Source organism: Halichoerus grypus, chromosome 7 (assembly GCF_964656455.1).
Source record: "Halichoerus grypus chromosome 7, mHalGry1.hap1.1, whole genome shotgun sequence".
NCBI classification, from domain to species: Eukaryota; Metazoa; Chordata; class Mammalia; order Carnivora; family Phocidae; genus Halichoerus; species Halichoerus grypus.
In genome coordinates, this window is record NC_135718.1 from 7,758,458 (window position 1) to 7,781,076 (window position 22,619).

A 22,619-nucleotide genomic window follows, 5' to 3' on the forward strand; every position below is an offset into this window, starting at 1 on the left:
TGCGTGGCAAGGGACAGGGAGCATGGCCGGGAGCGCAGGGCGGGAGGTCCTGCCAGTCCTCCAGACCCTCGCGGCTGGGATCCTGGAAACTCCGGGAGCCCGAGGCCCAACAGACATTCCATCCTTTCGGGCCTCGTCGTCCCTCCAGCAAAGGGCGGACAGTGAGCGACCGGCCGAGAGGCAGCGGCCAGGCCAGCGCGGGAGCGCAGGGACCGGGCGGCGGCCCAGAGCAGCCCCGCCCAGGAGATGCGGGAGCCGCTCGAACCGCGGTGGGAGGTTGGGTCCGCGCGGCGCCGCAGCCGGGCGGGCGGGGCGGAGGGCGGGCCCACGGCGATTGGTGCCCAGCTCTCCGTCGCCAGCCAATGGGTGGCGAGGGCGTCCCGGGGGCGGGGCGGAAGCCGCGTCTTAGGCTCTGTGACGCGCCACCGTCGCGCTGCTGTGCTGTCGACGACGCGTGTCCCCGGCCGGCGTCGGAAGCCCCGCCAGGTATCCGCGCTAGCGCGGAGGGGCCGCGGCTCGGGCCGGGACCGGGGTGTCCGCGACCGCGGCCGGCGAGGCGGCCGACGCAGGCGGCCTCGGTCTCGGGTCGGGGGTCTGGGGGTGGGGAACGGGCTTAGGGGGCGCGCTGGGCCTCTGCCGGGGGGCAGGCTCCGCCTTTGCGGCCGTTTTACGCGGCGGGCGGCGGGCACTGCGGGGCCGGGGGCAGCGGGCGGACGCGCAGCCTCGGCGGGCGGGGGCGCGGCGCATCCCGGCCCGGAGCGGCGGGCGGGCGGGCGAGGGAGGCAGGAGGCAGAGAGAGGCTGAGGATGTGGCACCGCCGGGCGGGCCCTCGCCCTCCGCCCCCCCGGCCCGCGGCCCCCCAGCGCTGCGGGGTCTCTGCGCCTTGGCTGCGCGCCTTCGGGTTTGCGAGAAGAAGGTGTTGGGGCGCTAGCGCATGGAGAGGAGGCACCGGGCACCGCGGGCACCCTGGGTTCCCGAGGTCTACCAGAAGGGTACATTCTGGATTTGGGGGAACTGCTCAGTAAACGGTGGCTTTTGTAATGGGACGGAGGGCGCCGATGGACCCTTGAAAAGGGTTCGAATCCTTCCGGGTAGTGCCTGGGCCCTGCCTCCAACCTGCTTATCTCTCCCCTCCCCCAACATCGTTTTTCCCTCCAGTCTTTGTCCAAATAAAAAATTGCAGAAGTAGAGCCTTATCTACAGTAACGTGCAGACTAATTGGATGGTGTCAAGGGATTGGGGCCAACAGGCTTTCAGCAGGAAGACTTCATCCGTAGAGTTCTTTGCCAACAGTGCTGAACATCAGTAAATTCTGGTTGAAATCAGTGGGGCACTTGCTCTCAGGAACCTGTGGTCTCCACCTTTTGTAACTCTTACCTTCTTGGTTTCAGTTTTACCTCTTTGATGAGGTGATGAATTAAGAGAGAAAAGTGAGTTTGAAATGAATTGGCTTTAATAAATTACTAATCTGTAATTTTCTCAATTCTAAATCTCTTCTTTGGGTTTGTAAGAGTTTCTGTAGGTAAACTCGTTCTCAGTTTGAACCTGAAAGTGTTCTTTATGTAATCCAATTTCTTTATCTTACCTATTTGAAATAAACAATAGACTTCTTTCTTAGAATATCTTGGTTTCATCTTCAGAGAATCTAGTTCCGGATTATGAAAAAGATCCAAGTATGAAAGTAGAGTCTGTCGCTCTCTCTCTTTTTTTTTAAGATTTTATTTACTTGAGAGAGAGAGAGCGAGGAGAGATATGAGAGTACAAGCAGGGAGGAGAGGGAGAAGCAGGCTCCCTGCTGAGCAAGGAGCCCCACACAGGGCTTGATCCCAGGACCCTGAGATCGTGACGTGAGCCTAACGCAGACGCTTAATGACTCAGCCACCCAGTCGCCCGTTGTTTTTTTTTTTTAATTTTAAAAACATTTTAAAAAATGTTAATTCCAGTGTAGTTAAAAGTGTTATGTTAATTTCAGGTGTACAATGTGGTGATTCAACAGTTGCATATATTAGCGCTCATCAAGATAAATATACTTAAAAAAAAAAGATTTTATTTATTTGAGTGAGGTGGGGAGGGGGTCAGAGGGAGAAGCAGACTCTCTGCTGAGCAGGGAGCCTGATGCGGGGCTCCATCCTGGGACCCTGAGATCATGACCCCAGCTGAAGGCAGCTGCTTAACCAACTGAGCCACCCAGGCATCCCTGAATCTCATATATTTTAAAATAGAGAGGAATTGGGGTGTCTGCATGGCTCGGTCAGTTAGGCAGATCTTGATCTCAGGGTGGTGAGTTCAAGCCCCCTTGTGCTCTGTGCTGGGCGCGGAGCCTACTTAAAAAAAAAAAAAAAAAGTAGGAATGGACCAAATTTTGGAGGTGTGCGGAGGGTGTGGTTTGGCAGAGCCAGTCCTTTTTCAATAGTAATGGTTAAGGTGTTTGTGCCAATGACGCACTTGAGTTGAATTTTAGCCAGATTACATACAAAAAAAAGAAAAACCCACAAATTTTTGTTAGCAGAACTTTAAAAAAAAAAAGACTGTATTTGTGAATGGTTACCTCAAGAAAAGTAAATATTTGACCGATATAGGAAAGTCAAATTTACTCCACAAGTTGAATATTTTAAGTGGCTTTTTGATGAAATTCTGCTGGTTTTTCTTAGAGTTATTTAAAAAAACTTGTATTTCATAGTGTATGCTAAATTAAATTAACTCTTCAAAATGCAGCCTTTTATGGAAATTCTATTTTAGGTATGTTTTCATGTAGACAGGATGGATTAGATAGATGGGAGTAATAATAGCTTGAAGAAGGGCTTTGTGAATTATGTAGATTACTGAAAACAATGATAAAATTTTTCCTGTCAGTGGCAGCTTGTCTATCCTGTCATGTCCCCCACCCCGCACCTCAGTGTGGACCTTGGTTAAAGGCAAGACAACAGCCTGGACTGGTCAGGCTTACACATACTATTTTGACTCTTGAAGGCCATTAAATTTTTTTTTATTTTTTTAATTTATTTTTTTTATTTAAAAAACTACACTGTACGTTAACTTATTGGAATTTAAATAAAAACTTAAAAAAAAAAGTTCACTTCATTAAATTTAATGGCCTTGGGGTGCCAATCCGCACGTTTGGAGTAGAGCTTACTTAAAAAAAAAAATGTTAGTTAAGAGAGTTCTTAGTATTTTTTTAATACCTCAGTTTGTTTTCATAGTGCCTCTCTGCATGGTTCTGGTCACAGAGCTGCAGACCTTGATAGCAAAATCACTACAGAGTAGTTTTCATCTTAGAATTTGACCCTGTCTCATACAAATGAACTTCTAGACCTACTTGTAATCCAGGCTGCACTTCCTAGGGGAAATGACCTCTGCCTTTCTTTTAACCACAGACCGTTTTCTCAGAGCTTCTCAAACACTTCTTTCCCCCTTAGTTTTGTTTTATATGTTGCCTAAGCTTTTTCTCTGTCGAATGTGACAACCTAGGCAGACATTCAGCTTCATTTGTAACAGTTCTTTTTCTGATTATAAATGTGGGACGTAGAGAATAGTAGAAAGATAATCACAGTGAACATTTTTGTGCCTTTCCAGGTAGTTTTTCCTTATATTACTTCTTTATTTATAATCTTGAAAGTATTGTATATATGTTTTTTTTCACTTAAACACATCGTAAAACACCTCTCCGTGCTGTTATACTATAATTATTTTAAGTGACAGCATGTTGTTATGTGTGTGATTATGTTGATCCATTCTCCTACTGTTGAATATCTTTTATGCATGAATGTTTCTCCACATTCCTGAGTATTTATGATAGGATCTTAGGAGTGAAATTACTGGTCTAAGAGTACAAACCCTTCTAAGGCTGTGATAAGGGCTACAGTTCTTTTCTTTCTTTCTTTCTTTCTTTCTTTCTTTCTTTCTTTCTTTCTTTCTTTCTTTTCTTTCTTTCTTTCAAGATTTTATTTGAGAGAGAGAGAGAGAGCACAAGCAGGGGGAGCAGCAGAAGGAGAGGGAGAATCAGGCTCCTTGCTGAGCAGGGAGCCCGATGTAGGGCTCGACCCCAGGACCCTTGGATCATGACCTGAGCTGAAGGCAGATGCTTAACTGACTGAGCCACCCAGGCGCCCCTATAGTTCTTTTCAAAAAGGGTTTTAGTTCAGAGTACCACCATGGAATGCTGTGTTTTATTGCTAATTTGATCAAGGCAGAAATTGTTAATTTTTTAGTTGGTCGAACAGAGCATTAATTCTTACTGCGTAGAGCATAAAAGGCCAAGAAATAAAGTTAAAATCCATGTTTTAGACTTCACAGTAGTATTTTGGGGAAGTTCTGTCTCATTTTGTATAGCTAGACCTTGCATTTTGCTAGCCACTGTCCCCTGTCTGCTAGTTCCTATATACCGTGCCTTCCCTGGATAAAACCTGGTGAGAGCTAGGGACCTTCTCCTTCGGAGAATGCACTTATGCATACAATTCTGCCTTTTATTTCAGGAGTTATTGGATCCTCTGAACACCATCTCTGCATCTCAGATTAAAAATCTGTATTCTCATCTGAACTGTGGGAAGAAAGGATAGTTGGTGAGTTTGGGCAAACGGAGTGCTGGATTTTGTTTAGTAACTGTGAATTCCTGAACATACTGGATTTACCATGTCGTGCCAAGCTGAAAGGGAAGTAAGCCAAACTCCAAGTATTAAGTTTTTGCTAATTTGGCAGCTTAAAATGAGTGCTAGGAGGTTGTGTGATTTGACTTGTCATTCATGGAACTCTGTCTAAACATGACTTAAGTAGTCTTTTTAAAAAAGTATAGACAAAAAAATATAGACATAGTAAGTATGCTTAGTGTTTGTCAACTTTAAAAAAAAAATTATTAATTTGAGAGAGAGAGAGAGGGCACACCTCCCTTTGAATGAGGGGGGAGGAGCAGAGGGGGAGGGAGAAGGACAAGCAGACTCCTTGCTGAGTGCAGAGCCCCACCCCTGAGATCATGACCTGAGCCAAACCAAGAGTCCAAAGCTTAACCAACTGAGCCACCCAGGTGCCCCTGGCAACTTTTAAGATTCTGTTTTTTTATTTGAGAGAGAGAGAGAGTGAATGCAAGAGCGGAGGGGGGGTGGGGGGGTGGGGGTGTGGTGGCAGAGGGAGAGGGAGAAGCAGGCTCCCCACTGAGCCGGGAGCCCAATGTGGGGCCCGATCCCACCTCCTTCTCTGATTTGGTCTGCGTACTGAGGGGATTGCCCATTTGAAAGGATCCGGCCCCACAGCAGTCCCTTTATAACAGGTGCTCACTCCATAAGATCAGGTACCACCTCTCTAGCCCCTCTGCTGTGCAGCCTTGCCTGACTCCCCCAGAGTGAGTTCCTTGTCCTTGATGTACTCTCAGTACTGATGACTTAAAAAAAGTATGTGTGCTTAGTAAAGAACACGCGAGTGGCACAGAAGAGAAGAGTGTAAGTGAGAGTCAAAGCCCCTGACCTCCCATCCATAGTTTTTCTCGATTTTCTTACCTATTCTCTTGGCCTCCTTGCCTGTAGTACTTTGTGCACATCCTGCTGTAGTCCTTGTCAGGTTTGACTCTCAACATGTATGTGCTTATTTCCCTTAAGCTTCCCCAGGCAAGGACTGGGTCTTTGTTCTCCCTCATTTTCTTGATTCTTTGGCGGACTTTGGTAAATGCTCAACACATGATAAGCAGACACGCACTGACTCTGGGAAGACTTTTACTCTTACTGCCTTCTCTTCTTTTTGAACAGGTGGGTGGTATTCCTACTTGAAGGACACGATGTTTTCCAGACTAGCTCATCTGCAGACCATTGCTGTGCTTCGTCGGGGAGTTCATTCCTCAGTGGCTTCTGCTACGTCTGTTGCGACTAAAAAGACAATCCAAGGCCCTCCATCTTCCGATTACATTTTTGAGCGAGAATCTAAATATGGTGCACACAACTACCATCCTTTACCTGTAGCCCTGGAGAGAGGAAAAGGTACATTTTGAATTAATCCAATGCCCCTTCTCCCTTTTGCTTGAAACCTTTTATAAAAATTGTTTTTAAGTTTTCTCAGTATACATTTTTCCAGATGCATTTAATTTCTATATTGCAGATGTAGTTAATTCAACATTTATTGAGTATCTAGTGCTTGCAGTCTTAGGTACGGGGGGGAATACAAAATGAACTCATTGTCTTTACCATTATGGACCTTGCCAGGAGGGAATGTAAGATACATAAGGGGGTGCCTGGGTGGCTCAGTCGTTAAGTGTCTGCCTTCGGCTCAGGTCATGATCCCAGGGTCCTGGGATCGAGCCCCGCATCGGGCTCCCTGCTCCACAGGAAGCCTGCTTCTCTTTCTCCCACTCCCCCTGCTTGTGTTCCCTCTCGCTGTGTCTCTCTCTGTCAAATAAATAAATAAAATCTTTAAAAAAAAAGGAAAGTACTATAATAGTGCTGTCGTTTCTTTCCTTTAACTTTTATTTTGGCATAATTTTAGGCTTAAAGAAAAGTTGCAATAATAGTACAAAGAATTTTCTTTTTCTTTTTTAAAGATTTATTTATTTATTTATTTGAGAGAGAGAGAAAGCCAGAGAGAGCACAAGCCGGGGGAGGGGCAGAGGGAGAGGGAGAGGCAGATTCTCTGCTGAGCAGGGAACCCAACTCAGGATTCAATCCCAGGACCCCTCAATCCCAGGACCCCGGGATGATGACCTGAGCTGAAGGCAGACGCTCAACTGACTGAGCCACCAGGCACCCAAAGAATTTTCTATTACTCTTCACCCAGATTTCTTTCTTTCTTTTTTCTTTCTTTCTTCCTTCCTTCCTTCCTTTCTTTCTTTCTTTCTTTTCACTCAGACTTCTTTCTTTCTTCCTTCCTTCCTTTCTTTCTTTCTCTCTTTTCACTCAGATTTCTTTCTTTCTTTTTTTTTAAAGATTTTATTTATTTATTTGACACAGAGAGAGAGCACCAGCAGAGGGAGAGGGAGAAGTGGGCTCCCTGCTGAGCAGAGAGCCTAACGTGGGACTCGATCCCAGGACCCTGGGATCATGACCTGAGCCAAAGGCAGACCCTTAATGACTGAGCCACCCAGCCGTCTTCATGCAGATTTCTTGAGTGCTACCATTTTACCACATTTACTTTATCATTTTCTCTACACACACACACGCACGCACGCGCTATATATTTTCCTGAACTGTTGAGAGGAAGTTGCAGACATGTGATGTCTCTTTTTTTTTTTTTTTTAAAGATTTTATTTATTTATTCATGAGAGACAGAGAGAGAGAGAGAGAGAGGCAGAGGGAGAAGCAGACTTCCCACGGAGCAGGGAGCCCGATGCGGGACTCGATCCCAGGACTCTGGGATCATGACCTGAGCCGAAGGCAGACGCTTAACCATCTGAGCCACCCAGGCGCCCGTGATGTCTCTTTACACCTAAATACTTAGTGTGTCTTTCCTGAAATACAGGACTTTTCTCAAACAATAGTGTAATTGTCAAGATAGGGAAATTAACGTTGGTAAGGCACCATTATCTAATCTACAGACCTGATCCAGATTTCATTTGTTGTCCTATTGTAAAAGGAAAATCTCAGATCATGGGTTACATTCAGTTTTCAGGTCTGTTTAGTTTTCTTTAATCCAGAGCAGTTCCTCAGTCTTTCTTTGTCTTCTTGATCTTGATGTTTTTAAATAGTACAGGTTAATAATTTTGTAGAATGAACCTCAGTTTGGAAGTTGGCTGGTAAGGTAGTGACTGCCAGCCTTCTTCACTACAAAGATACTATTTTGTCCTTTTGAATATCTTGTGGGGACATGATTTGAGACTCTGCAAACTTTTACTCACACTTTTAACATCCATTAATTATTCTCTACCTGAATAAATGATTACTGATATTTGCCAAGTGGTGATTTAATGCACATTTTGAAATAACAGCCTTAACCTAATAAAACCAAACTTTATTACTTAGCTTTGGGCCAGAAGATGATGTATAAGAGTATTAAACATCTTTATCATTTTGCTGTATTTTTATTTAGGACCAGCACTGTAATCTAGATTTTGAACAAATGAAAATCTAGACTTCTATGTTATGAATTTGGAAACTGTCTGTAAAAATATTCCTGCACTAGCAGAGTGTGGGTTCTGGAATCTGAGTGCCTGGGGTCAAGTCCTGGTTCTGTATGTGCCAGCTTGGGCTAATTCTAAGTCCAGGCATCTCTTTCCATATCTTTGTACTGTAGGATGGTAATACTTTCAGGGCTGTTTTGTTTTGTTTTGTTTTGTTTTTTAAATAGGGTTTTCTTGATGAGATAAGATACAGAAGTACCTAACACACTATGTTAAGTACATGGTAAAAGTTAGCTGGTAAGCTACCCAGGACATTTTAAAATCTATAGTCAAATAAAAAAAATTGTTTTTAAGCATACGTAACTTAAAATTTACCATTTTTATCGTTGAGTTCAGTGCCACTAAGTACATCTACAGTATTGTAGAGCTATCACCTCTAGCTAGTCCTGGGACTTTATTACCCCCAAAGGCCCCCCCCACCCATTAAACAGTCACTCTACAGTCTTCCCTCTCCCTAAAACCCAGCAGCCACTAACCTGCATTCCGTCTCTGTGGATTTGCCTGTTCTGGATATTTCATATAAATGGAATGGCTGCAACACATGGTCTTTTGTGTCTGGCTTCTCTGACTTAGTGTAATGTTTTCAAGGCTCACCCATGTAGCATGTGTTAGTACTCCATTGCTTTTTATGGTTGAATGATATTTCATTATATGGATGGACCACATTTTGTTTATCCATTCATTAGTTGGTGGACATTTGGGTTGTTTCCACCTTTTGACTACTGTGAATGGTACTGCTATGAGCATTTGTGTACAAATTTTTGTTTGAACACATGTCTTCCACTTTTTTGGGGTATATACCTGGGTGTGGAATTGCTCGGTTAGATGGGAACTTTATGTGTGACTTGCTGAGGAGGTGCCCACCTGTTTTCTACAGCGGCTGCACCATTTTACAATATATATGAGTTGCAGTTTCTAGTAATACATGAGTTCCAATTTCTCCTTATCGTTGCCAACACTTGTTTTCTTCCTTCCTTCCTCCCTCCCTCCCTCCCTCTCTTTCTTTCTTTTTCTTTCTTTCTTTCTTATAACCATCCTTATGAGTGTAGAATGCTATCACTGAGATTTTGATTTGCATTTCTGTAGTGACAGAGATATTGAGCATCTTTTCATGTGCTTTTTGGTCATTTGTATATCTTCTTTGGAGAAATGTCCATTTATGTTCTTTGCCCATTTTTGAATTTTTTTTTTTTTTTAAGATTTTATTTATTTGAGAGAGAGAGCAAGAGAGAGAGAGAGGGAACACGAGTGGGGGCGCAGAGGGAGAGGGAGAAGCAGACTCCCTGCTGAGCAGGGAGCCCGATGATGCCGGGCTCGATCCCGGGACTCCAGGATCATGATCTGAGCTGAAGGCAGCCGCTTAACCGACTGAGCCACCCAGGCGCCCCTGAATTGGGTTGTTTGTTGTTGACTTGTGTTTTGGATACTAGATCCTTAGTAGATAGGTTTGTGATCTGGAAATATATTTTCTCATTCTGCTGATAGTTACAGTCAACTAATCATGATTTTTATGTTATGTATAACTTCTGCTTTTAAATTCCAAATGCCAGTTTTCTGGGAGTGAGGGTTTCACTCCAGACTTTATAAACCTTTTCATGTTACTGTGTTCTTGTTAAAGGTGTAATTTCAAGCTGGACAGATAAAATATAATTCCTTATAAACCAGGTTATTTATAATCAATCAGACTATGCTTGAGCTAAAACATGCCTTAACCACAATTCTGTATTAAGTAAAGGTTCATGTGTAGGTATTCAGAAGGCTTGCCAACAGTCTTAATCTTTGAACTTTATGTAACTCATTGATTTTCTAAAATGACTCTCTTTATATATTTAGGTATTTATGTATGGGATGTAGAAGGCAGAAAATACTTTGACTTCCTCAGTGCTTACAGTGCTGTCAACCAAGGGCATTGCCATCCGAAGATTGTGAATGCTCTGAAAAGTCAAGCAGACAAACTGACCTTAACATCCAGGGCTTTCTATAATAATGTGCTTGGTGAATATGAAGAGTATATTACTAAACTTTTCAACTACCACAAAGTTCTTCCTATGAATACAGGTAAAATATTTCCTTTTTACATTAAATAGCCAAGAAAACAATCTTACTACTTTTTGATAATTTAAGATTTTTTTTTTAACTGAAAAATTTTCTTTCTTGATAGGAGTGGAGGCTGGAGAGACTGCTTGCAAACTGGCTCGTAGGTGGGGCTACACCGTTAAGGGTATTCCAAAGTACAAAGCAAAGATTGTTTTTGCAGGTATGTGAAATTCAACATTAGCCTTTGTGATGTCATCATACGATGTCATTATTATTTCAGTTTACTGATGGAATATTTCCAGTGTGTTTGCCTCCTCTGCGATATATTATTTGCTAAATGTTTCATAAAAATTGAGAGATTTCCTCTTTTGGGGTTATTTCCAAGTATTTCTACATAAATGGGATTTTTCTCTGCTAAGTAACTCCCTACTCCTCACTCCCTAAAATGAATGACTGTATGATTTATTTATCATCTGCTTATCGGATTTTTTTCATAGCAGGTTTCTCATTAACTAGATGGTCTTTACTGGTAGAGCATTTTTGTCAGGTTGTTGAGGTTGGGTTGTGTTAGAATGGGGCCGTGTCCTAGGCATGATATGGAGTTTGAATCTTAGTATTTGATGTGTTATTGTATCATGTTCTCAGAAGCTGTTGGAAGAGGAGGGCTGGAGTTGCCCTGGATAGATTTCTGGGAATGGTTGAGAGGAATGACTTGGATACTGATTTGGGAGACAAACAGTTACTTCAGATGATGGAATCTGACCTTTCTCCTCCATACCCACCCTGTATTGGCATCTTATTTGTTTATTTAAATTTTGCTTTTATTTTTTGACATACCAAAAGATGTTTGTAATTGATGTAGACAACTTGCTGAGCTCAGAGATAGGTGTTCACCCATGAAACCACCATGACAATCTAAGCCGCTACCCTTTCCACCACCTCCAAAAGTTTCCTTTGTCCTCTTATTTATTATTACTAGTTGTACTTTTTATTCATTTTTTTAATTGAAGCATAATTACCGTACAGCGTCCTAGTAGTTGCAGGTATACAATGTAGTGATTCAGTAATTCTGTACATTCCTCAGTGCGCATTGTGATAAGTGTGCTCTTGATGCCCTTTATTTCACCCATACCCCCACCCGCCTCCTCTCTGGGAACCACCAGTTTGTCCTCTGCGTGATATAATCTGACTCTTGGAATCTTTATAATGATGTTCAGTTGATAGGTTCTGCCTTTTTTATAAAGTTTTGATTTTAATTTTTAAAAACATAAAGTATGGATAAATTCGTCATTGCACATGGTCAAAATGCATTCTTTCAGTAGTTGAAATTGTTAAATATTCTGACGACCAGGTGTAGTTGATTTTGGGGGTGACAAATTACTATTCCCAAAGAAGAAATCTTTGCTCAGCTCTGTGACCTGCCATTTTGGAATCTCGTGCCTTAGTGGTAGGATGGCATAACATAACTTTTCTTAAAAACAAAAATGGCATTTCTGGTGATTTTCATTCTTACAGATTGTATTAGTCTCTTACATATTAGCAAACGGTGCAAAGGTGTTTTCACCTGAGTATTGAAAGCAGTTGGTGAGTCAGTTGGGTAGAGACAGAGAAGGCTGTTCCCAACTGAAATTCCCTTCCCCCACCCGCAGAGTAAGCCACAGAGGAGGAGACTCCTGAGGCTGTGTAGCGGGAGAGCAGATAGGCTCCTGGGCTGACTGGTGCATTTTCTTTTCTTTTTTCTTTTTAGAGAGAGTGCACTTGCTGAGGCGGGGGAGGGGCAGAGGGAGAGGGAGAGAGAGAATCTTAAGCAGGCTTCATGCCTAGTGCAGAGCCCGTTGTGGGGCTCATTTCCACAACCCTGAGATCATGACCTGAGCCAAAATCAGCAGTCGGACACTTAACTGACTGAGCCACCCGGGTGCCCCTGGTGCATTTTCTCTTTCACAAGCCTGGTCAAAATCAGTGTGCTGTGACTAGTGGACGAGGAGAGTGGGGGTCACTCATGTGAGAGATCCTTTGCAAGAGTAGTGTTGAGGGACGCTTTAAGCCAAAACACAGTAATTCAGTACTGGGTTAATTGGGTTGGTGCGTGCAGAGGTGGTAGAAAGCTATTAAAAAAAAAAAAAAGTAGGGGAACCCCCAAGCCTCTCTGTTATTCTACATTCTTTCTTTCCTTGCTTGAATGCAACCCAGTTCAAATTATCTTATGCATTTGCTTTACTCTGGTTCAGGTTGTGGTGTTTCTTCCCTCTAGCTTGTAAGCAAGCTCCATGCAGACCACTCTGTCCCCAACACCAAGGACAGTGCCCCACATAGTAGGACCTCAGATTTATTAATGAAATAAATTAATGGGTAAAAAGATATTTCTGAACAAAGAACAATGTCAGTCATTTAGCACAAAAAAGGTTATAATACCAAGGAAGGCAAAATTGAAAGTGTTTAGATTGCCTGGGGATGTTTTCTGCAAATGAAATTTAAAAAAAAAATTTTTTTATTAACATATAATGTATTATTTGTTTCAGGGGTATAGGTCTGTGATTCATTAGTCTTACACAATTCACAGCGCTCACCATAGTACCTACCCTCCCCAATGTCCCATCACCCAGCCCCCTATCCCTCCCACCCCCCACCACTCCAGCAACCCTCAGTTTGTTTCCTGAGATTAAGAGTCTCTTATGGTTTGTCTCCCTCTCTGGTTTCGTCTTGTTTCATTTTTCCCTCCCTTCCCCTATAATCCTCTGTCTTGCTTCTCAAATTCCTCATATCAGTGAGATCATATGATACTTGTCTTTCTCTGATGGATTTATTTCGCTTAGCATAATACCCTCTAGTTCCATCCCCATCATTGTAAATGGCAAGATTTCATTTTTTGATGGTTGCATAATATTCTATTATATATATATGTATATATCTCACATCTTCTTTATCCATTCATCTGCAAATGAAATTTAAAGTTCATTCTGTAGTATTGGGTATTTAAAAGGAAAATACTAATTCTCTGTAAAGGATATTCTTTTTCTCTTATTGCTATTATAAATTCACTGTGTCTAGAAAAGCATATGTTGAATGCCTCAGTTGTTAGGGTTTGGGATTACTGAAAGGAAAGACCAGTATTTGTCCTCTGGGGCTCTAGATTACAGTCTGGACATTCAGTAGAGAAGTGCCTATAATAGCAATTGCGAGGCCAGGCCTTGGTGGTTGTGTGAGCCATGGTGTTTAATAGCGGGGTGGTTTTTTTCCCCCTAATACCAGGTTTTATTTTAACAAATGAAAGCTCACCGGAGGCTGTGTAAAGCAAAACCTCATTTTTTAAAAAATCAAACTTCTTAAGGTATTTTTTGGGGACCATGCTTATTAAGTTTGGGGTTTGTTTGAAATAATCTCTGTTTATTTTTCCTTTTCAGCTGGAAACTTCTGGGGGAGAACATTGTCGGCTATCTCCAGTTCCACAGACCCAAGCAGCTATGATGGTTTTGGACCATTTATGCCAGGTTTTGAAATCATTCCGTATAATGATCTGCCTGCTCTTGAGGTACTGCACTTAGCCTCACAGTGCTTTAGCTCAGAGTAATAGAAATTACATTTGTTGAATGTATGAATTGAAAATAGATATGGGACTGTAATGAACGTCTGTCTAACATAAGTTGGGCCAAGATTTCAGACTGGTCTCTGTAATGGTCTGTTGGTTTCCAGCATGGGGAAGTCAGGTGCCATGGTCTAATGCTGAGAACCAGCTACTTTCTCTTTGTATCCTGCATAAGTAACTTGGATAGTGTATGTTTAATTAGTTTATTAGATAAAATTACTCAGTTTCCAGCTAGCCTTTTAAAATTATGAGTGGAGGACTTGTAAAATAAAAAGATTCACTGAAAATGTTTTTTAAAAAGCTATGTTTTTGGGGTGCCTGTGTGGCTCAGTCAGTTAAGCGTCTGTCTTCTGGCTCAGGTCATGATCCTGGGGTCCTGGGATCCTGTCCTGGGATTGAGCCGCATGTTGGGCTCCCTGCTCAGTGGGGAGTCTGCTTCTCCCTCTCCCTCTGTTGTTCCCCCTGCTTGTGCTCTCTCTCTGTCAGATGAATAAATAGAATCTTAAAAAAAAAAAAAGTAAAAAGCTATGTTTTTTTGGTTTTGATAGTACATTTAACTGTGTATTAGAAAATAAAGGATATTGGGGAGGCTGGGTGGCTCAATCGTTAAGCGTCTGCCTTCGGCTCGGGTCATGATTCCAGGGTCCTGGGATCGAGCCCTGCATTGGGCTCCCTGCTTGGCGGGAGGCCTGCTTCTCCCTCTCCCACTCCCCCTGCTTGTGTTCCCTCTCTCGTGTCTCTCTCTGTCAAATAAATAAATAAAATCCTTAAAAACAAAAAAGTAAAAAGCTATGTTTTTTAGTTTTTATAGTACATTTAACTATGTATTAGAAAATAAAGGGTATTGGGGAGCCTGGGTGGCTCAGTTGAGCATCTGCCTTCGGCTCAGGTCATGATCCCAGGGTTCTGGGATCGAGTCCCCCATCGGGCTCTCTGCTCACTAGGGAGCCTGCTTCTCTCTCTCCTTCTGCCTACGCTTTGCCTACTTGTGCGCTCGCTCGCTCTCTCTTGTCAAATAAATAAATAAATAAATTCTTAAAAAAAAAGGATAGAGTAGCTTAAAGCTGAAATATTTGGAGCTCTTGGTAACTGAGTGTCAGAAATGTTATACTTTTTTTTTTTTTTTTTTTTTAAGATTTACATCCAGGGCACCTGGGTGGCCGTGGCCGAGTTGTTAAGCATCTGCCTTTGGCTCAGGTCATGATCTCGGGGTCCTGGGATCAAGCCCCGCATCGGGCTCCCTGCTCAGAGGGAAGCCTGCTTCTCCCTCTCTCACTCCCCCTGCTTGTGTTCCCTCTCTCACTGTCTCTCTGTCAAATAAATAAATAAAATCTTTAAAAGAAAGTAAAGATTTACATCCATTCTAAGAGTGAGAGACAGCGCATGTTGGCAGGGAAAGGGTAAGGGGAGAGGGAAAGAGAGTCCCAAGCAGACTCTGCCTGGAGTGCAGACCCTGATGCGTAGGCTTAGTCCCGAGACCCCAGCCATGACCTGAGCCAAAACCAAGAGTCGGATACCCAACCGCCTGCGCCACCCAGAAATGTTATACTTTGATGTCAGGTATAAGTTAGTACAAAAACTTAATTAGCATACTTAATGTAAAAATATATGCAGTGTGTGATTTCAGATTTAACTTAATTTTAGGCTATTTAACCAAATAGGCTAAAAAGGAAGCTACTAAAACGTATTCATATCTTTTTGTAGCGTGTTCTTCAGGATCCAAACGTTGCTGCGTTCATGGTAGAACCAATTCAGGGTGAGGCGGGCGTCGTCGTTCCAGATCCCGGTTACCTGATGGGCGTGCGAGAGCTGTGCACCCGGCACCAGGTCGCCCACCTTGCACCTGTCTACCTCGCTCAGGGCTGGGCCGGTAGTGTGGAAGCAAAGATGACATCACCTTTCCACTAGGGGGAGACCTCATTCTGAGAGCTTCAGAACTTTCTAGTACGCTCTGTCAGCGGCCTACACAGAAGTTGACTTTTTACTAGCTCTGGAAAGTGGCCAAGCCTGGGCTCAGGCAGAGCTGCAGACTTCCCGGGCCCAAGGGTGGTTTCTTCCTCTCCACTCCAGCAGCCTGTGCTCTGATCCTCCCCAGGCCCCTGGTTGTATCCCTCTGCTCTCTTCCTCTTCCCACCGAGCTAGTCCATATTTAAGAAGTAACTGTTTAAGAAATGTTTGGAATAAGCAAGTGAATTAATTTGTTCCCAGAGAGTAGTTCTATCCAAACCCTGTGGAATAGAGCAGAATGGGCCTCAGGGAGGGAGTGGCCTGACACAGGAGATAATTGTGTGTCTGCAGGATTTCCATAGGATGCTGTTGAACTTAAGTCGGTAATTAAAAGGTTCTCACCAATCTGAGGGAATGTCAGAATGACAGATTTGTGTGGGGAAATGTTCGCTGTTTGCCCTGTGGAAACAAAATCAGTAATTAATGTATTCCCTTGTTTTCTAACAGGTTCTGTTTATTGCTGATGAGATACAGACAGGATTGGCCAGAACTGGAAGGTGGCTGGCTGTGGATCATGAAGGGGTCAGACCTGATGTGGTTCTTCTGGGAAAGGCGCTTTCCGGTGGCTTGTACCCTGTAAGTTGAAGGTTCAGCTTCTTTAGTCCCTACTCTTGTGAAGTCTGCCCTTAAGATATTTTTACGTCAGCCAATCATGACAATGTGCCTTTCCCATGGCCTGGTTATACGGAGTGCGCTGCAAGGCACCCTGAACGTGTAATAGGAACATTTCGGCATTCCAGGGGGCCGATCGGCTTCGTTAACTTTACCCAGAGAACTGCGTGTACCTTGGAATTTGCTCCGACATTTGTTTTGGATGGAAGCATTTTACCCCAGAAGTACTTCTGTAGAAGCCTGTGCTTTTTCTCGTTGTTCAGAAACCTAGCATTACCAATTGTCTAAAACCGTGACTGATTCATGTAGAGGTTGGGAAAAGAGTAATGTTTTGTTGTAGCTTCGTCCTTGAGTTTACTGTTCAGAGCCAGTCATTGTACTGGATGACAGGTAAAGGGCTCTGACCGTAGCGCGTGACTGTTGTTTTCTAGGCAGTTAAACCAGGCATTTCACTTGGCAAGTGGAAAGAATTCTAAATTCTGTCGTTGCAGAAACCGCTTTCCTCTTGGTTCCGAAATGCTCTTGTTCGGAGCCATCAAAGCGTGCCTGACGAGCTCGCACTGAGCCCAGGGTATCACCAGTTCGTCCCTGGCAGTTAGGATGAAAGATGCATAGCCCTTGTTTGTGGAAGCTTCATGTCACATTTAATACCAGCTTCATAAATATTTGCTGAGAGTGGGAACGGTCAGTCCGGGAAATGACTTGGTTGGTCCCGAATTCTCTGTTTTGTAGGTGTCGGCGGTCTTGTGTGACGATGAAGTAATGCTGACCATTAAGCCGGGGGAGCACGGGTCCACGTACGGAGGCAACCCGCTGGGCTGCCGAGTGGCCATTGCGGCCCTGGAGGTAACAGCTGATTCAGACCATTTGTCTGGTGTCCTTTTGTCTGGGTGGTGTCGACGTGGCTTTTAAGTTTGAGCCCAGGGGCGTAATAAGAAATATAATGACTACCAAGTATCATAGAACATGAAGTCCAGAGGAGGGACTTTAGGGGCAAGGCATTCTCAAAAAGTAATTTAACCTTGGTCTTGTAGACGGGACTCCTCTGGGGCTTTCTGAGTTGCAGTCACCTGGAGCTTTGGGGCCAGAGGCCCTGGGTGGCTTTCAGAGCTTTTACTCTGTGAGCAGACCTGGCCCGCAAGGGTATTTTTTTTTTTTTTTTTTTTTAGGTTTTGTTTATTTTATTTTGAGAGAAAGTAAGAGAGAGTGCACAGAGGGAGAGGGAGAAGCAGACTCCCCACTGAGCAGGGAGCCCGATGCGGGGCTGGATTCCAGGACCTTGAGATCACCATCTGAACCAAAGGCAGATGCTTAACTGACTGAGCCACCCAGGCTCCCCCCTCCTTTGTTTTTAAAGTGTAGATTTGAACACTTTTGGACTTATTCCTTAGGGGCCTACTACAAGGCATAAAATTATGTGATCTCCATGGATGGACTTTCTAGGGAAAAAAGTAAATGAAACTGTAGTTTAAAAATTAAAGTATATTCAGTCCATTGATTTATTCAGCTAATAAGATATCAGTTGCATTAAACAAATTTTCATTCTTATTTTGCCACGAAATCAGATTGATGATGGATTTGTGACTAAAGCAAGCTCTGTTTGAGGCTTGTATATGTTTAACTAGAAACTAAACTGGTTGGGCCGCCTGGGTGGCTCAGTCAAACGTCTGACTCTTGGTCTTAGCTCAGGTCTTGATCTCAGGGTCGTGAGTTCAAGCCCCACGTTGGGCTCTATGCTGGGTGCGGAGCGTACTTAAAAGAAAAATGAAACTGGGATAGACTTTGGAAAACAAACAAAAGTTCAGTGACTCTGCTCTTTATCTGATCGTGTTCTTCCTTTGCTTATTGTCCACGTTCCTTTCCAAAGAATGACTTTAACCAGGGCAATCTTAGCACTTGTGTAATTTCTCGTTAAACACAGGTTTTGGAAGAAGAAAACCTTGCCGAAAATGCAGAGAAGATGGGTAATATCCTGAGGAATGAGCTCATGAAGCTGCCGTCTGACATCGTCACAGCCGTCAGGGGGAAAGGATTGCTAAATGCTATTGTTATTCGGGAAACCAAAGGTACGGACGCGAACATTTTACTCCAGATGTTATTTTTATGGGAAGGACTGAAACACTTGCGGTATTTTCTCTGGTTGTTGGGTTCCCCTGTTTGAAATGGTTGACCAGGTCTGTTAGGCAGAGTCTCATCTGACTTCTGTTAATGGCCTGTGGAAATAGAGCCCTTTCCTCCGTGAAGGACTGAACTGCTCCGCGACGTCACTTACCGTTCTGCCTTGGGCCCGTGCCGCAGCACGCGGTGTCCGGTTACTTGCTGCCACGGCCTGCACACGGCACTTCCCTGGGGGGCTTCCTGTTCGCTGTGTTCCCCCCCTCCCGGCGGGACTTGCTCCGGCAGTGAAGGTGGCGGGAGTAGCAGTCGGAGCGACGCGTGACAGTGATGGCGGTGACCGGAGTTCCCCCTCCGCCGCCTGCTGCGTGTGGGCTGTCGCAGTACATCATCTGTCCTGGCCCTCGAGGGCTCCTTGCTGGATTTTCCTGTGATAACCCTTCCTTTTATTTTTTTAAAAGATTTTATTTATTTGACAGAGAGAGAGACAGCGAGAGAGGGAACACAAGCAGGGGGAGTGGGAGAGGGAGAGGGAGAAGCAGGCCTCCCGCTGAGCAGGGAGCCCGACACGGGACTCGATCCCAGGACCCTGGGATCATGACCTGAGCCGAAGGCAGACGCTTAACGACTGAGCCACCCAGGTGCCCCGATAACCCTTCCTTTTAAAGCAGTGATTCCCACCTTGGCAACACTTCAGGGTCACCTGAGGAACTTTTCATTTTTATTTTATTTATTTATTTTAGAGAGAGAGCGTGTGTGGCAAGTGTGGGGGCGGGCAGAGGGAGAGAGAGAATCTTAAGCAGTGGACTCCACACGGAGTGCAGAGCCCAACACAGGGCTCAAGCCCACGACCCTGAGATCACGACCTGAGCCGAAACCAAGAGTCGGACGCTTAACTGACTGAGCCACCCAGGCGCCCCCTGAGGAACTTTTATTTTTTTTCTTTTTCTTTTTTTAGTTTTTCCCCTGAGGAAATTTTTTTATTTTATAAAATTATTTTATATTTATATTATTATATTTATATTATTTTATTTTATTATTTTATTTTTTTAAAGATTTTATTTATTTATTTGATAGACACAGCGAGAGAGGGAACACAAGCAGGGGGAGTGGGAGAGGGAGAAGCAGGCTTCCCGCCAAGCAGGGAGCCCGACGCGGGGCTCAATCCCAGGACCCTGAGATCATGACCTGAGCCAAACGCATTCACTTAACGACTGAGCCACCCAGGTGCCCCCCTGAGGAACTTTTAAAAACAATCCAAACCTAGCCTCCCCTCGGAGATTCTGATTTGATGGGTCTGGGCGGGGCCCCGGCATTGGCCCAACCCTTTCGGCGATTCTGACGTGCAGCCAGGGTTGAGAATTATACTCTAAAATGAGGACAGTCTCTTTCCACAAGCTCAGGAGGCAGATCCATCTTAGGAATGTGTAGTGTTCCCTGAGTTTGAGTATTGCTCATTCTCTGCCTGTTAACTTCTCTGTGTCCTGCCCAGATTCTTTTTGCACTGGTTCCTCATAATTAATACGACAGCCTTAGCACATAATTTTTTTGCCTGGTGTTTTTCATTTTTGAAAAATGAATAAAGCTGTATGTCTGATCAGACCATCCAAACCTAGTTATGCACTTGCTGAAAAATAACCTCATTTTTGAGAATAAGAACAAAGCGCTCTTGCAACTCTAAGCGTCTTTCTTTAGTAAGCCCTGGGAGTTTTCTTCTGCCAGGTGGCTCTTGCCCATCTGTACTGCAAGGGGATGCTCAAACATTTGTCTTTCATCAGCATGCATGTTTGGCCATTTTTCTTTAGATTATGATGCTTGGAAGGTGTGTCTACGGCTTCGAGATAATGGACTCCTGGCCAAGCCGACCCACGGCGACATCATCAGGTTTGCCCCACCGCTTGTGATCAAGGAGGATGAGGTTCAGGAGTCGGTGGAAATCATTAACAAGACCATCCTGTCTTTCTGAGGGGAGGGGCTGTTTCCAGTGGTGCCCGGAGCCAGCTGGAGCCAGCAGTTCGTGTGAGCTCTGTCGCATTCCTGTGCCTCCCAGAGGCACGCACCATTCCCCGGTGTCTTCACGGACTTTTTTTTAATATACGTTTTTTTTTTTTCAGTTCATGCATAATAGAGTGGCATTTATAAACACACGGTGTGCTGTGTAATGCGACTGTAAGAGAATGGAATGGCATCTCTGTACGATTAAGTTTCTGTGTGCGTGTGTTCTTCTAAGGTGAAATGTACCTACCTGTATATAGAGAGCCTTTTAATCAAGCCCTGCAGTGTAATTTATGTTTTTATAATTTCCTTACTGAACAGATGTTTTGTATTTGAAAAAGTTTTATGGGATAGTACATGGAAGACTTGCTTAACCTTATAAAGTTAAATTATAATCACTGAATTTTAGGAAGGATTAATGGTTAAGCTTATATGAAATATTAGGATTTAAGGAAACTTCATATTGGCCAGCACCAGGGTGTATCCTATAATGTCATTTTTAATTAGGAATTAGTGTTTAACATTCCCAGATTATGTTTTAAGTGATACAGTTTGTAAGAAAGGTTTATTTTCAGTTTTTCTTTAAATTTAAAGTAACCCTCTATTTAAGCATCTGTTATGATGGCGGTGTCTCTGATTACCTAACATTTTTAAGCTCTTTGAGAATGTTTTTGCTTTACTGTGTGTGTTTTCTAAGAGCATTTCAGCGTCTTTGGTGATAGAAAAATAGAAATTATAAAAAGAAAGTCTGTTATTATATACTCCCTTCTCCCCTTTGACAATAATTGCTTTTTTCCTCTGCTTATACTGGTGTTTACCATTTTTATTAAAGTATCCTTATTATGCATGGTATTGTGCAACTTTTTTTTTTTTTATCTGAACATAGTATTCTGGAGGCTTTTCTATGTCAGTAATTACAAGTTTATCTCAGCGTGTGAGGACTGTCATGTGGATATATTATAATTTCATACTGGGGGACACTTGGGTTGTTTCCAGTTTTTCCTTCTTTAAACAAAGCTTGTGTCTGCTTTATGTTCCTACAGTCTGTGTTCGTGGAGGTCTCTAGAGGTGGATTGCTGTGTCAAAGGGAATGAACTTTTATTTATTTTATTTTTATTTTTAAAGATTTTATTTATTTATTTGACAGAGAGAGAGAAGGAGCACAAGCAGGGGGAGTGGCAGGCAGAGGGAGAAGCAGGCTTCCCGCTGAGCAGTGAGCCCCATGCGGGGCTCGATCCCAGGACCCTGGGACCATGAGCCGAGCTGAAGGCAGATGGTTAACCAACTGAGCCACCCAGGTGTCCCTTAATATTTTATTTCTAAGTAATCTCTACACCCAACATGGGGCTCGGACCTACAACCCTGAGATCGAGAGTCGCAGGCTCTCCTGACTGAGCCGCAGGTGCCCCGGGAATGAACTTTTACATGCCATGGTGCTGTGTGGCTCCCTGCCACCCCCAGGTTCCAACGAGTTACCTCGTAGCAGCATGGGGGTTCATGACTGAACGTGTGGGCGGTTACAGGGGGTCTGTTCTTACCAGTGGCGGTGCTTATTGGTCTGGGTGGGAGTTTCTGGTTAAAGTGTTGGCAGCAGCTAGACAGGTCTGTCTGTAGGACACATGGCACACGGGAGTGTGACGTTCCTCCTCAAACGTTCAGAGGCTGCCAGTTCCCCATCCCTGGTTTGCACTCTAGGACCGGTACCAGTGTCTCAGCCTTCCCTCCAAACCTCCCGGAGGCCCCTGACTGGAACCTGCAGACGGCCTTGAGGCTGCCCCTTAGCATCACTAGGGCTGTCGGAGTCTCCAGGCTGGCACCCAAGCACCGGTAAGTTTAAAGCTCCCCAAGAGGATTCTGTGTGCAGTCAGGGTTGAGAAACCTGGCTCAGGGGTCTTCCTAAAATGCAGATCCTGATTCAGTGTGAGCCAGAGCTGAAATTCTGCATTTCCAGTGAGCGCTCAGGGGGCCCCAGTCCCTGCAGAGGCAGATGCTGATGCTGCCTTCAGGCCTATGATCATCAGGCAGGAGTCCGTTTGATGTGCATTCAGCAATCTCACCCATCAGAGAAGCCCTGAAGGTCAGGTGAATTTAAGAAATCGACAAGCTTCTTGCTAAATCCTCTGTGGGCCTAATAGTTTGAGAAAGGACCCTGTAGGAAAGCACAGGGTGCCGTGGGGA

At 44.1% G+C, this 22,619-nt stretch overlaps 1 protein-coding gene across 2 annotated transcripts; it reads left to right on the top strand.

Moving 5' to 3' along the window:
* The first annotated feature begins 371 nt into the window (after positions 1 to 371).
* OAT (ornithine aminotransferase) lies at positions 372 to 21,288 on the top strand. Of its 2 annotated transcripts, none has more exons than XM_036103094.2 (11): positions 372 to 486; positions 4,473 to 4,559; positions 5,733 to 5,960; positions 9,923 to 10,147; positions 10,251 to 10,346; positions 13,531 to 13,658; positions 15,417 to 15,539; positions 16,167 to 16,295; positions 17,064 to 17,177; positions 18,253 to 18,397; positions 20,252 to 21,288. In XM_036103094.2, exons 3-11 carry the CDS (start codon positions 5,762 to 5,764, stop codon positions 20,410 to 20,412), a joined length of 1,320 nt encoding a protein of 439 aa, XP_035958987.2. In that variant the 5' UTR covers positions 372 to 486; positions 4,473 to 4,559; positions 5,733 to 5,761; the 3' UTR covers positions 20,413 to 21,288. The 2 variants fall into 2 exon arrangements, with proteins under 2 accessions (XP_035958987.2, XP_035958988.2); XM_036103095.2 differs by lacking the exon at positions 372 to 486 and adding an exon at positions 971 to 992.
* Positions 21,289 to 22,619: the final 1,331 nt, after the last annotated feature.

Excerpts from the sequence above, each read along its gene's own strand:
- OAT (XM_036103094.2), top strand. The coding sequence starts at position 5,762 with ATGTTTTCCAGACTAGCTCATCTGCAGACCATTGCTGTGCTTCGTCGG. Across the intron at positions 13,659-15,416 it reads ATGATCTGCCTGCTCTTGAG|CGTGTTCTTCAGGATCCAAA; the intron begins GTACTGCACTTA and ends ATCTTTTTGTAG. Across the intron at positions 18,398-20,251 it reads TGTTATTCGGGAAACCAAAG|ATTATGATGCTTGGAAGGTG; the intron begins GTACGGACGCGA and ends ATTTTTCTTTAG.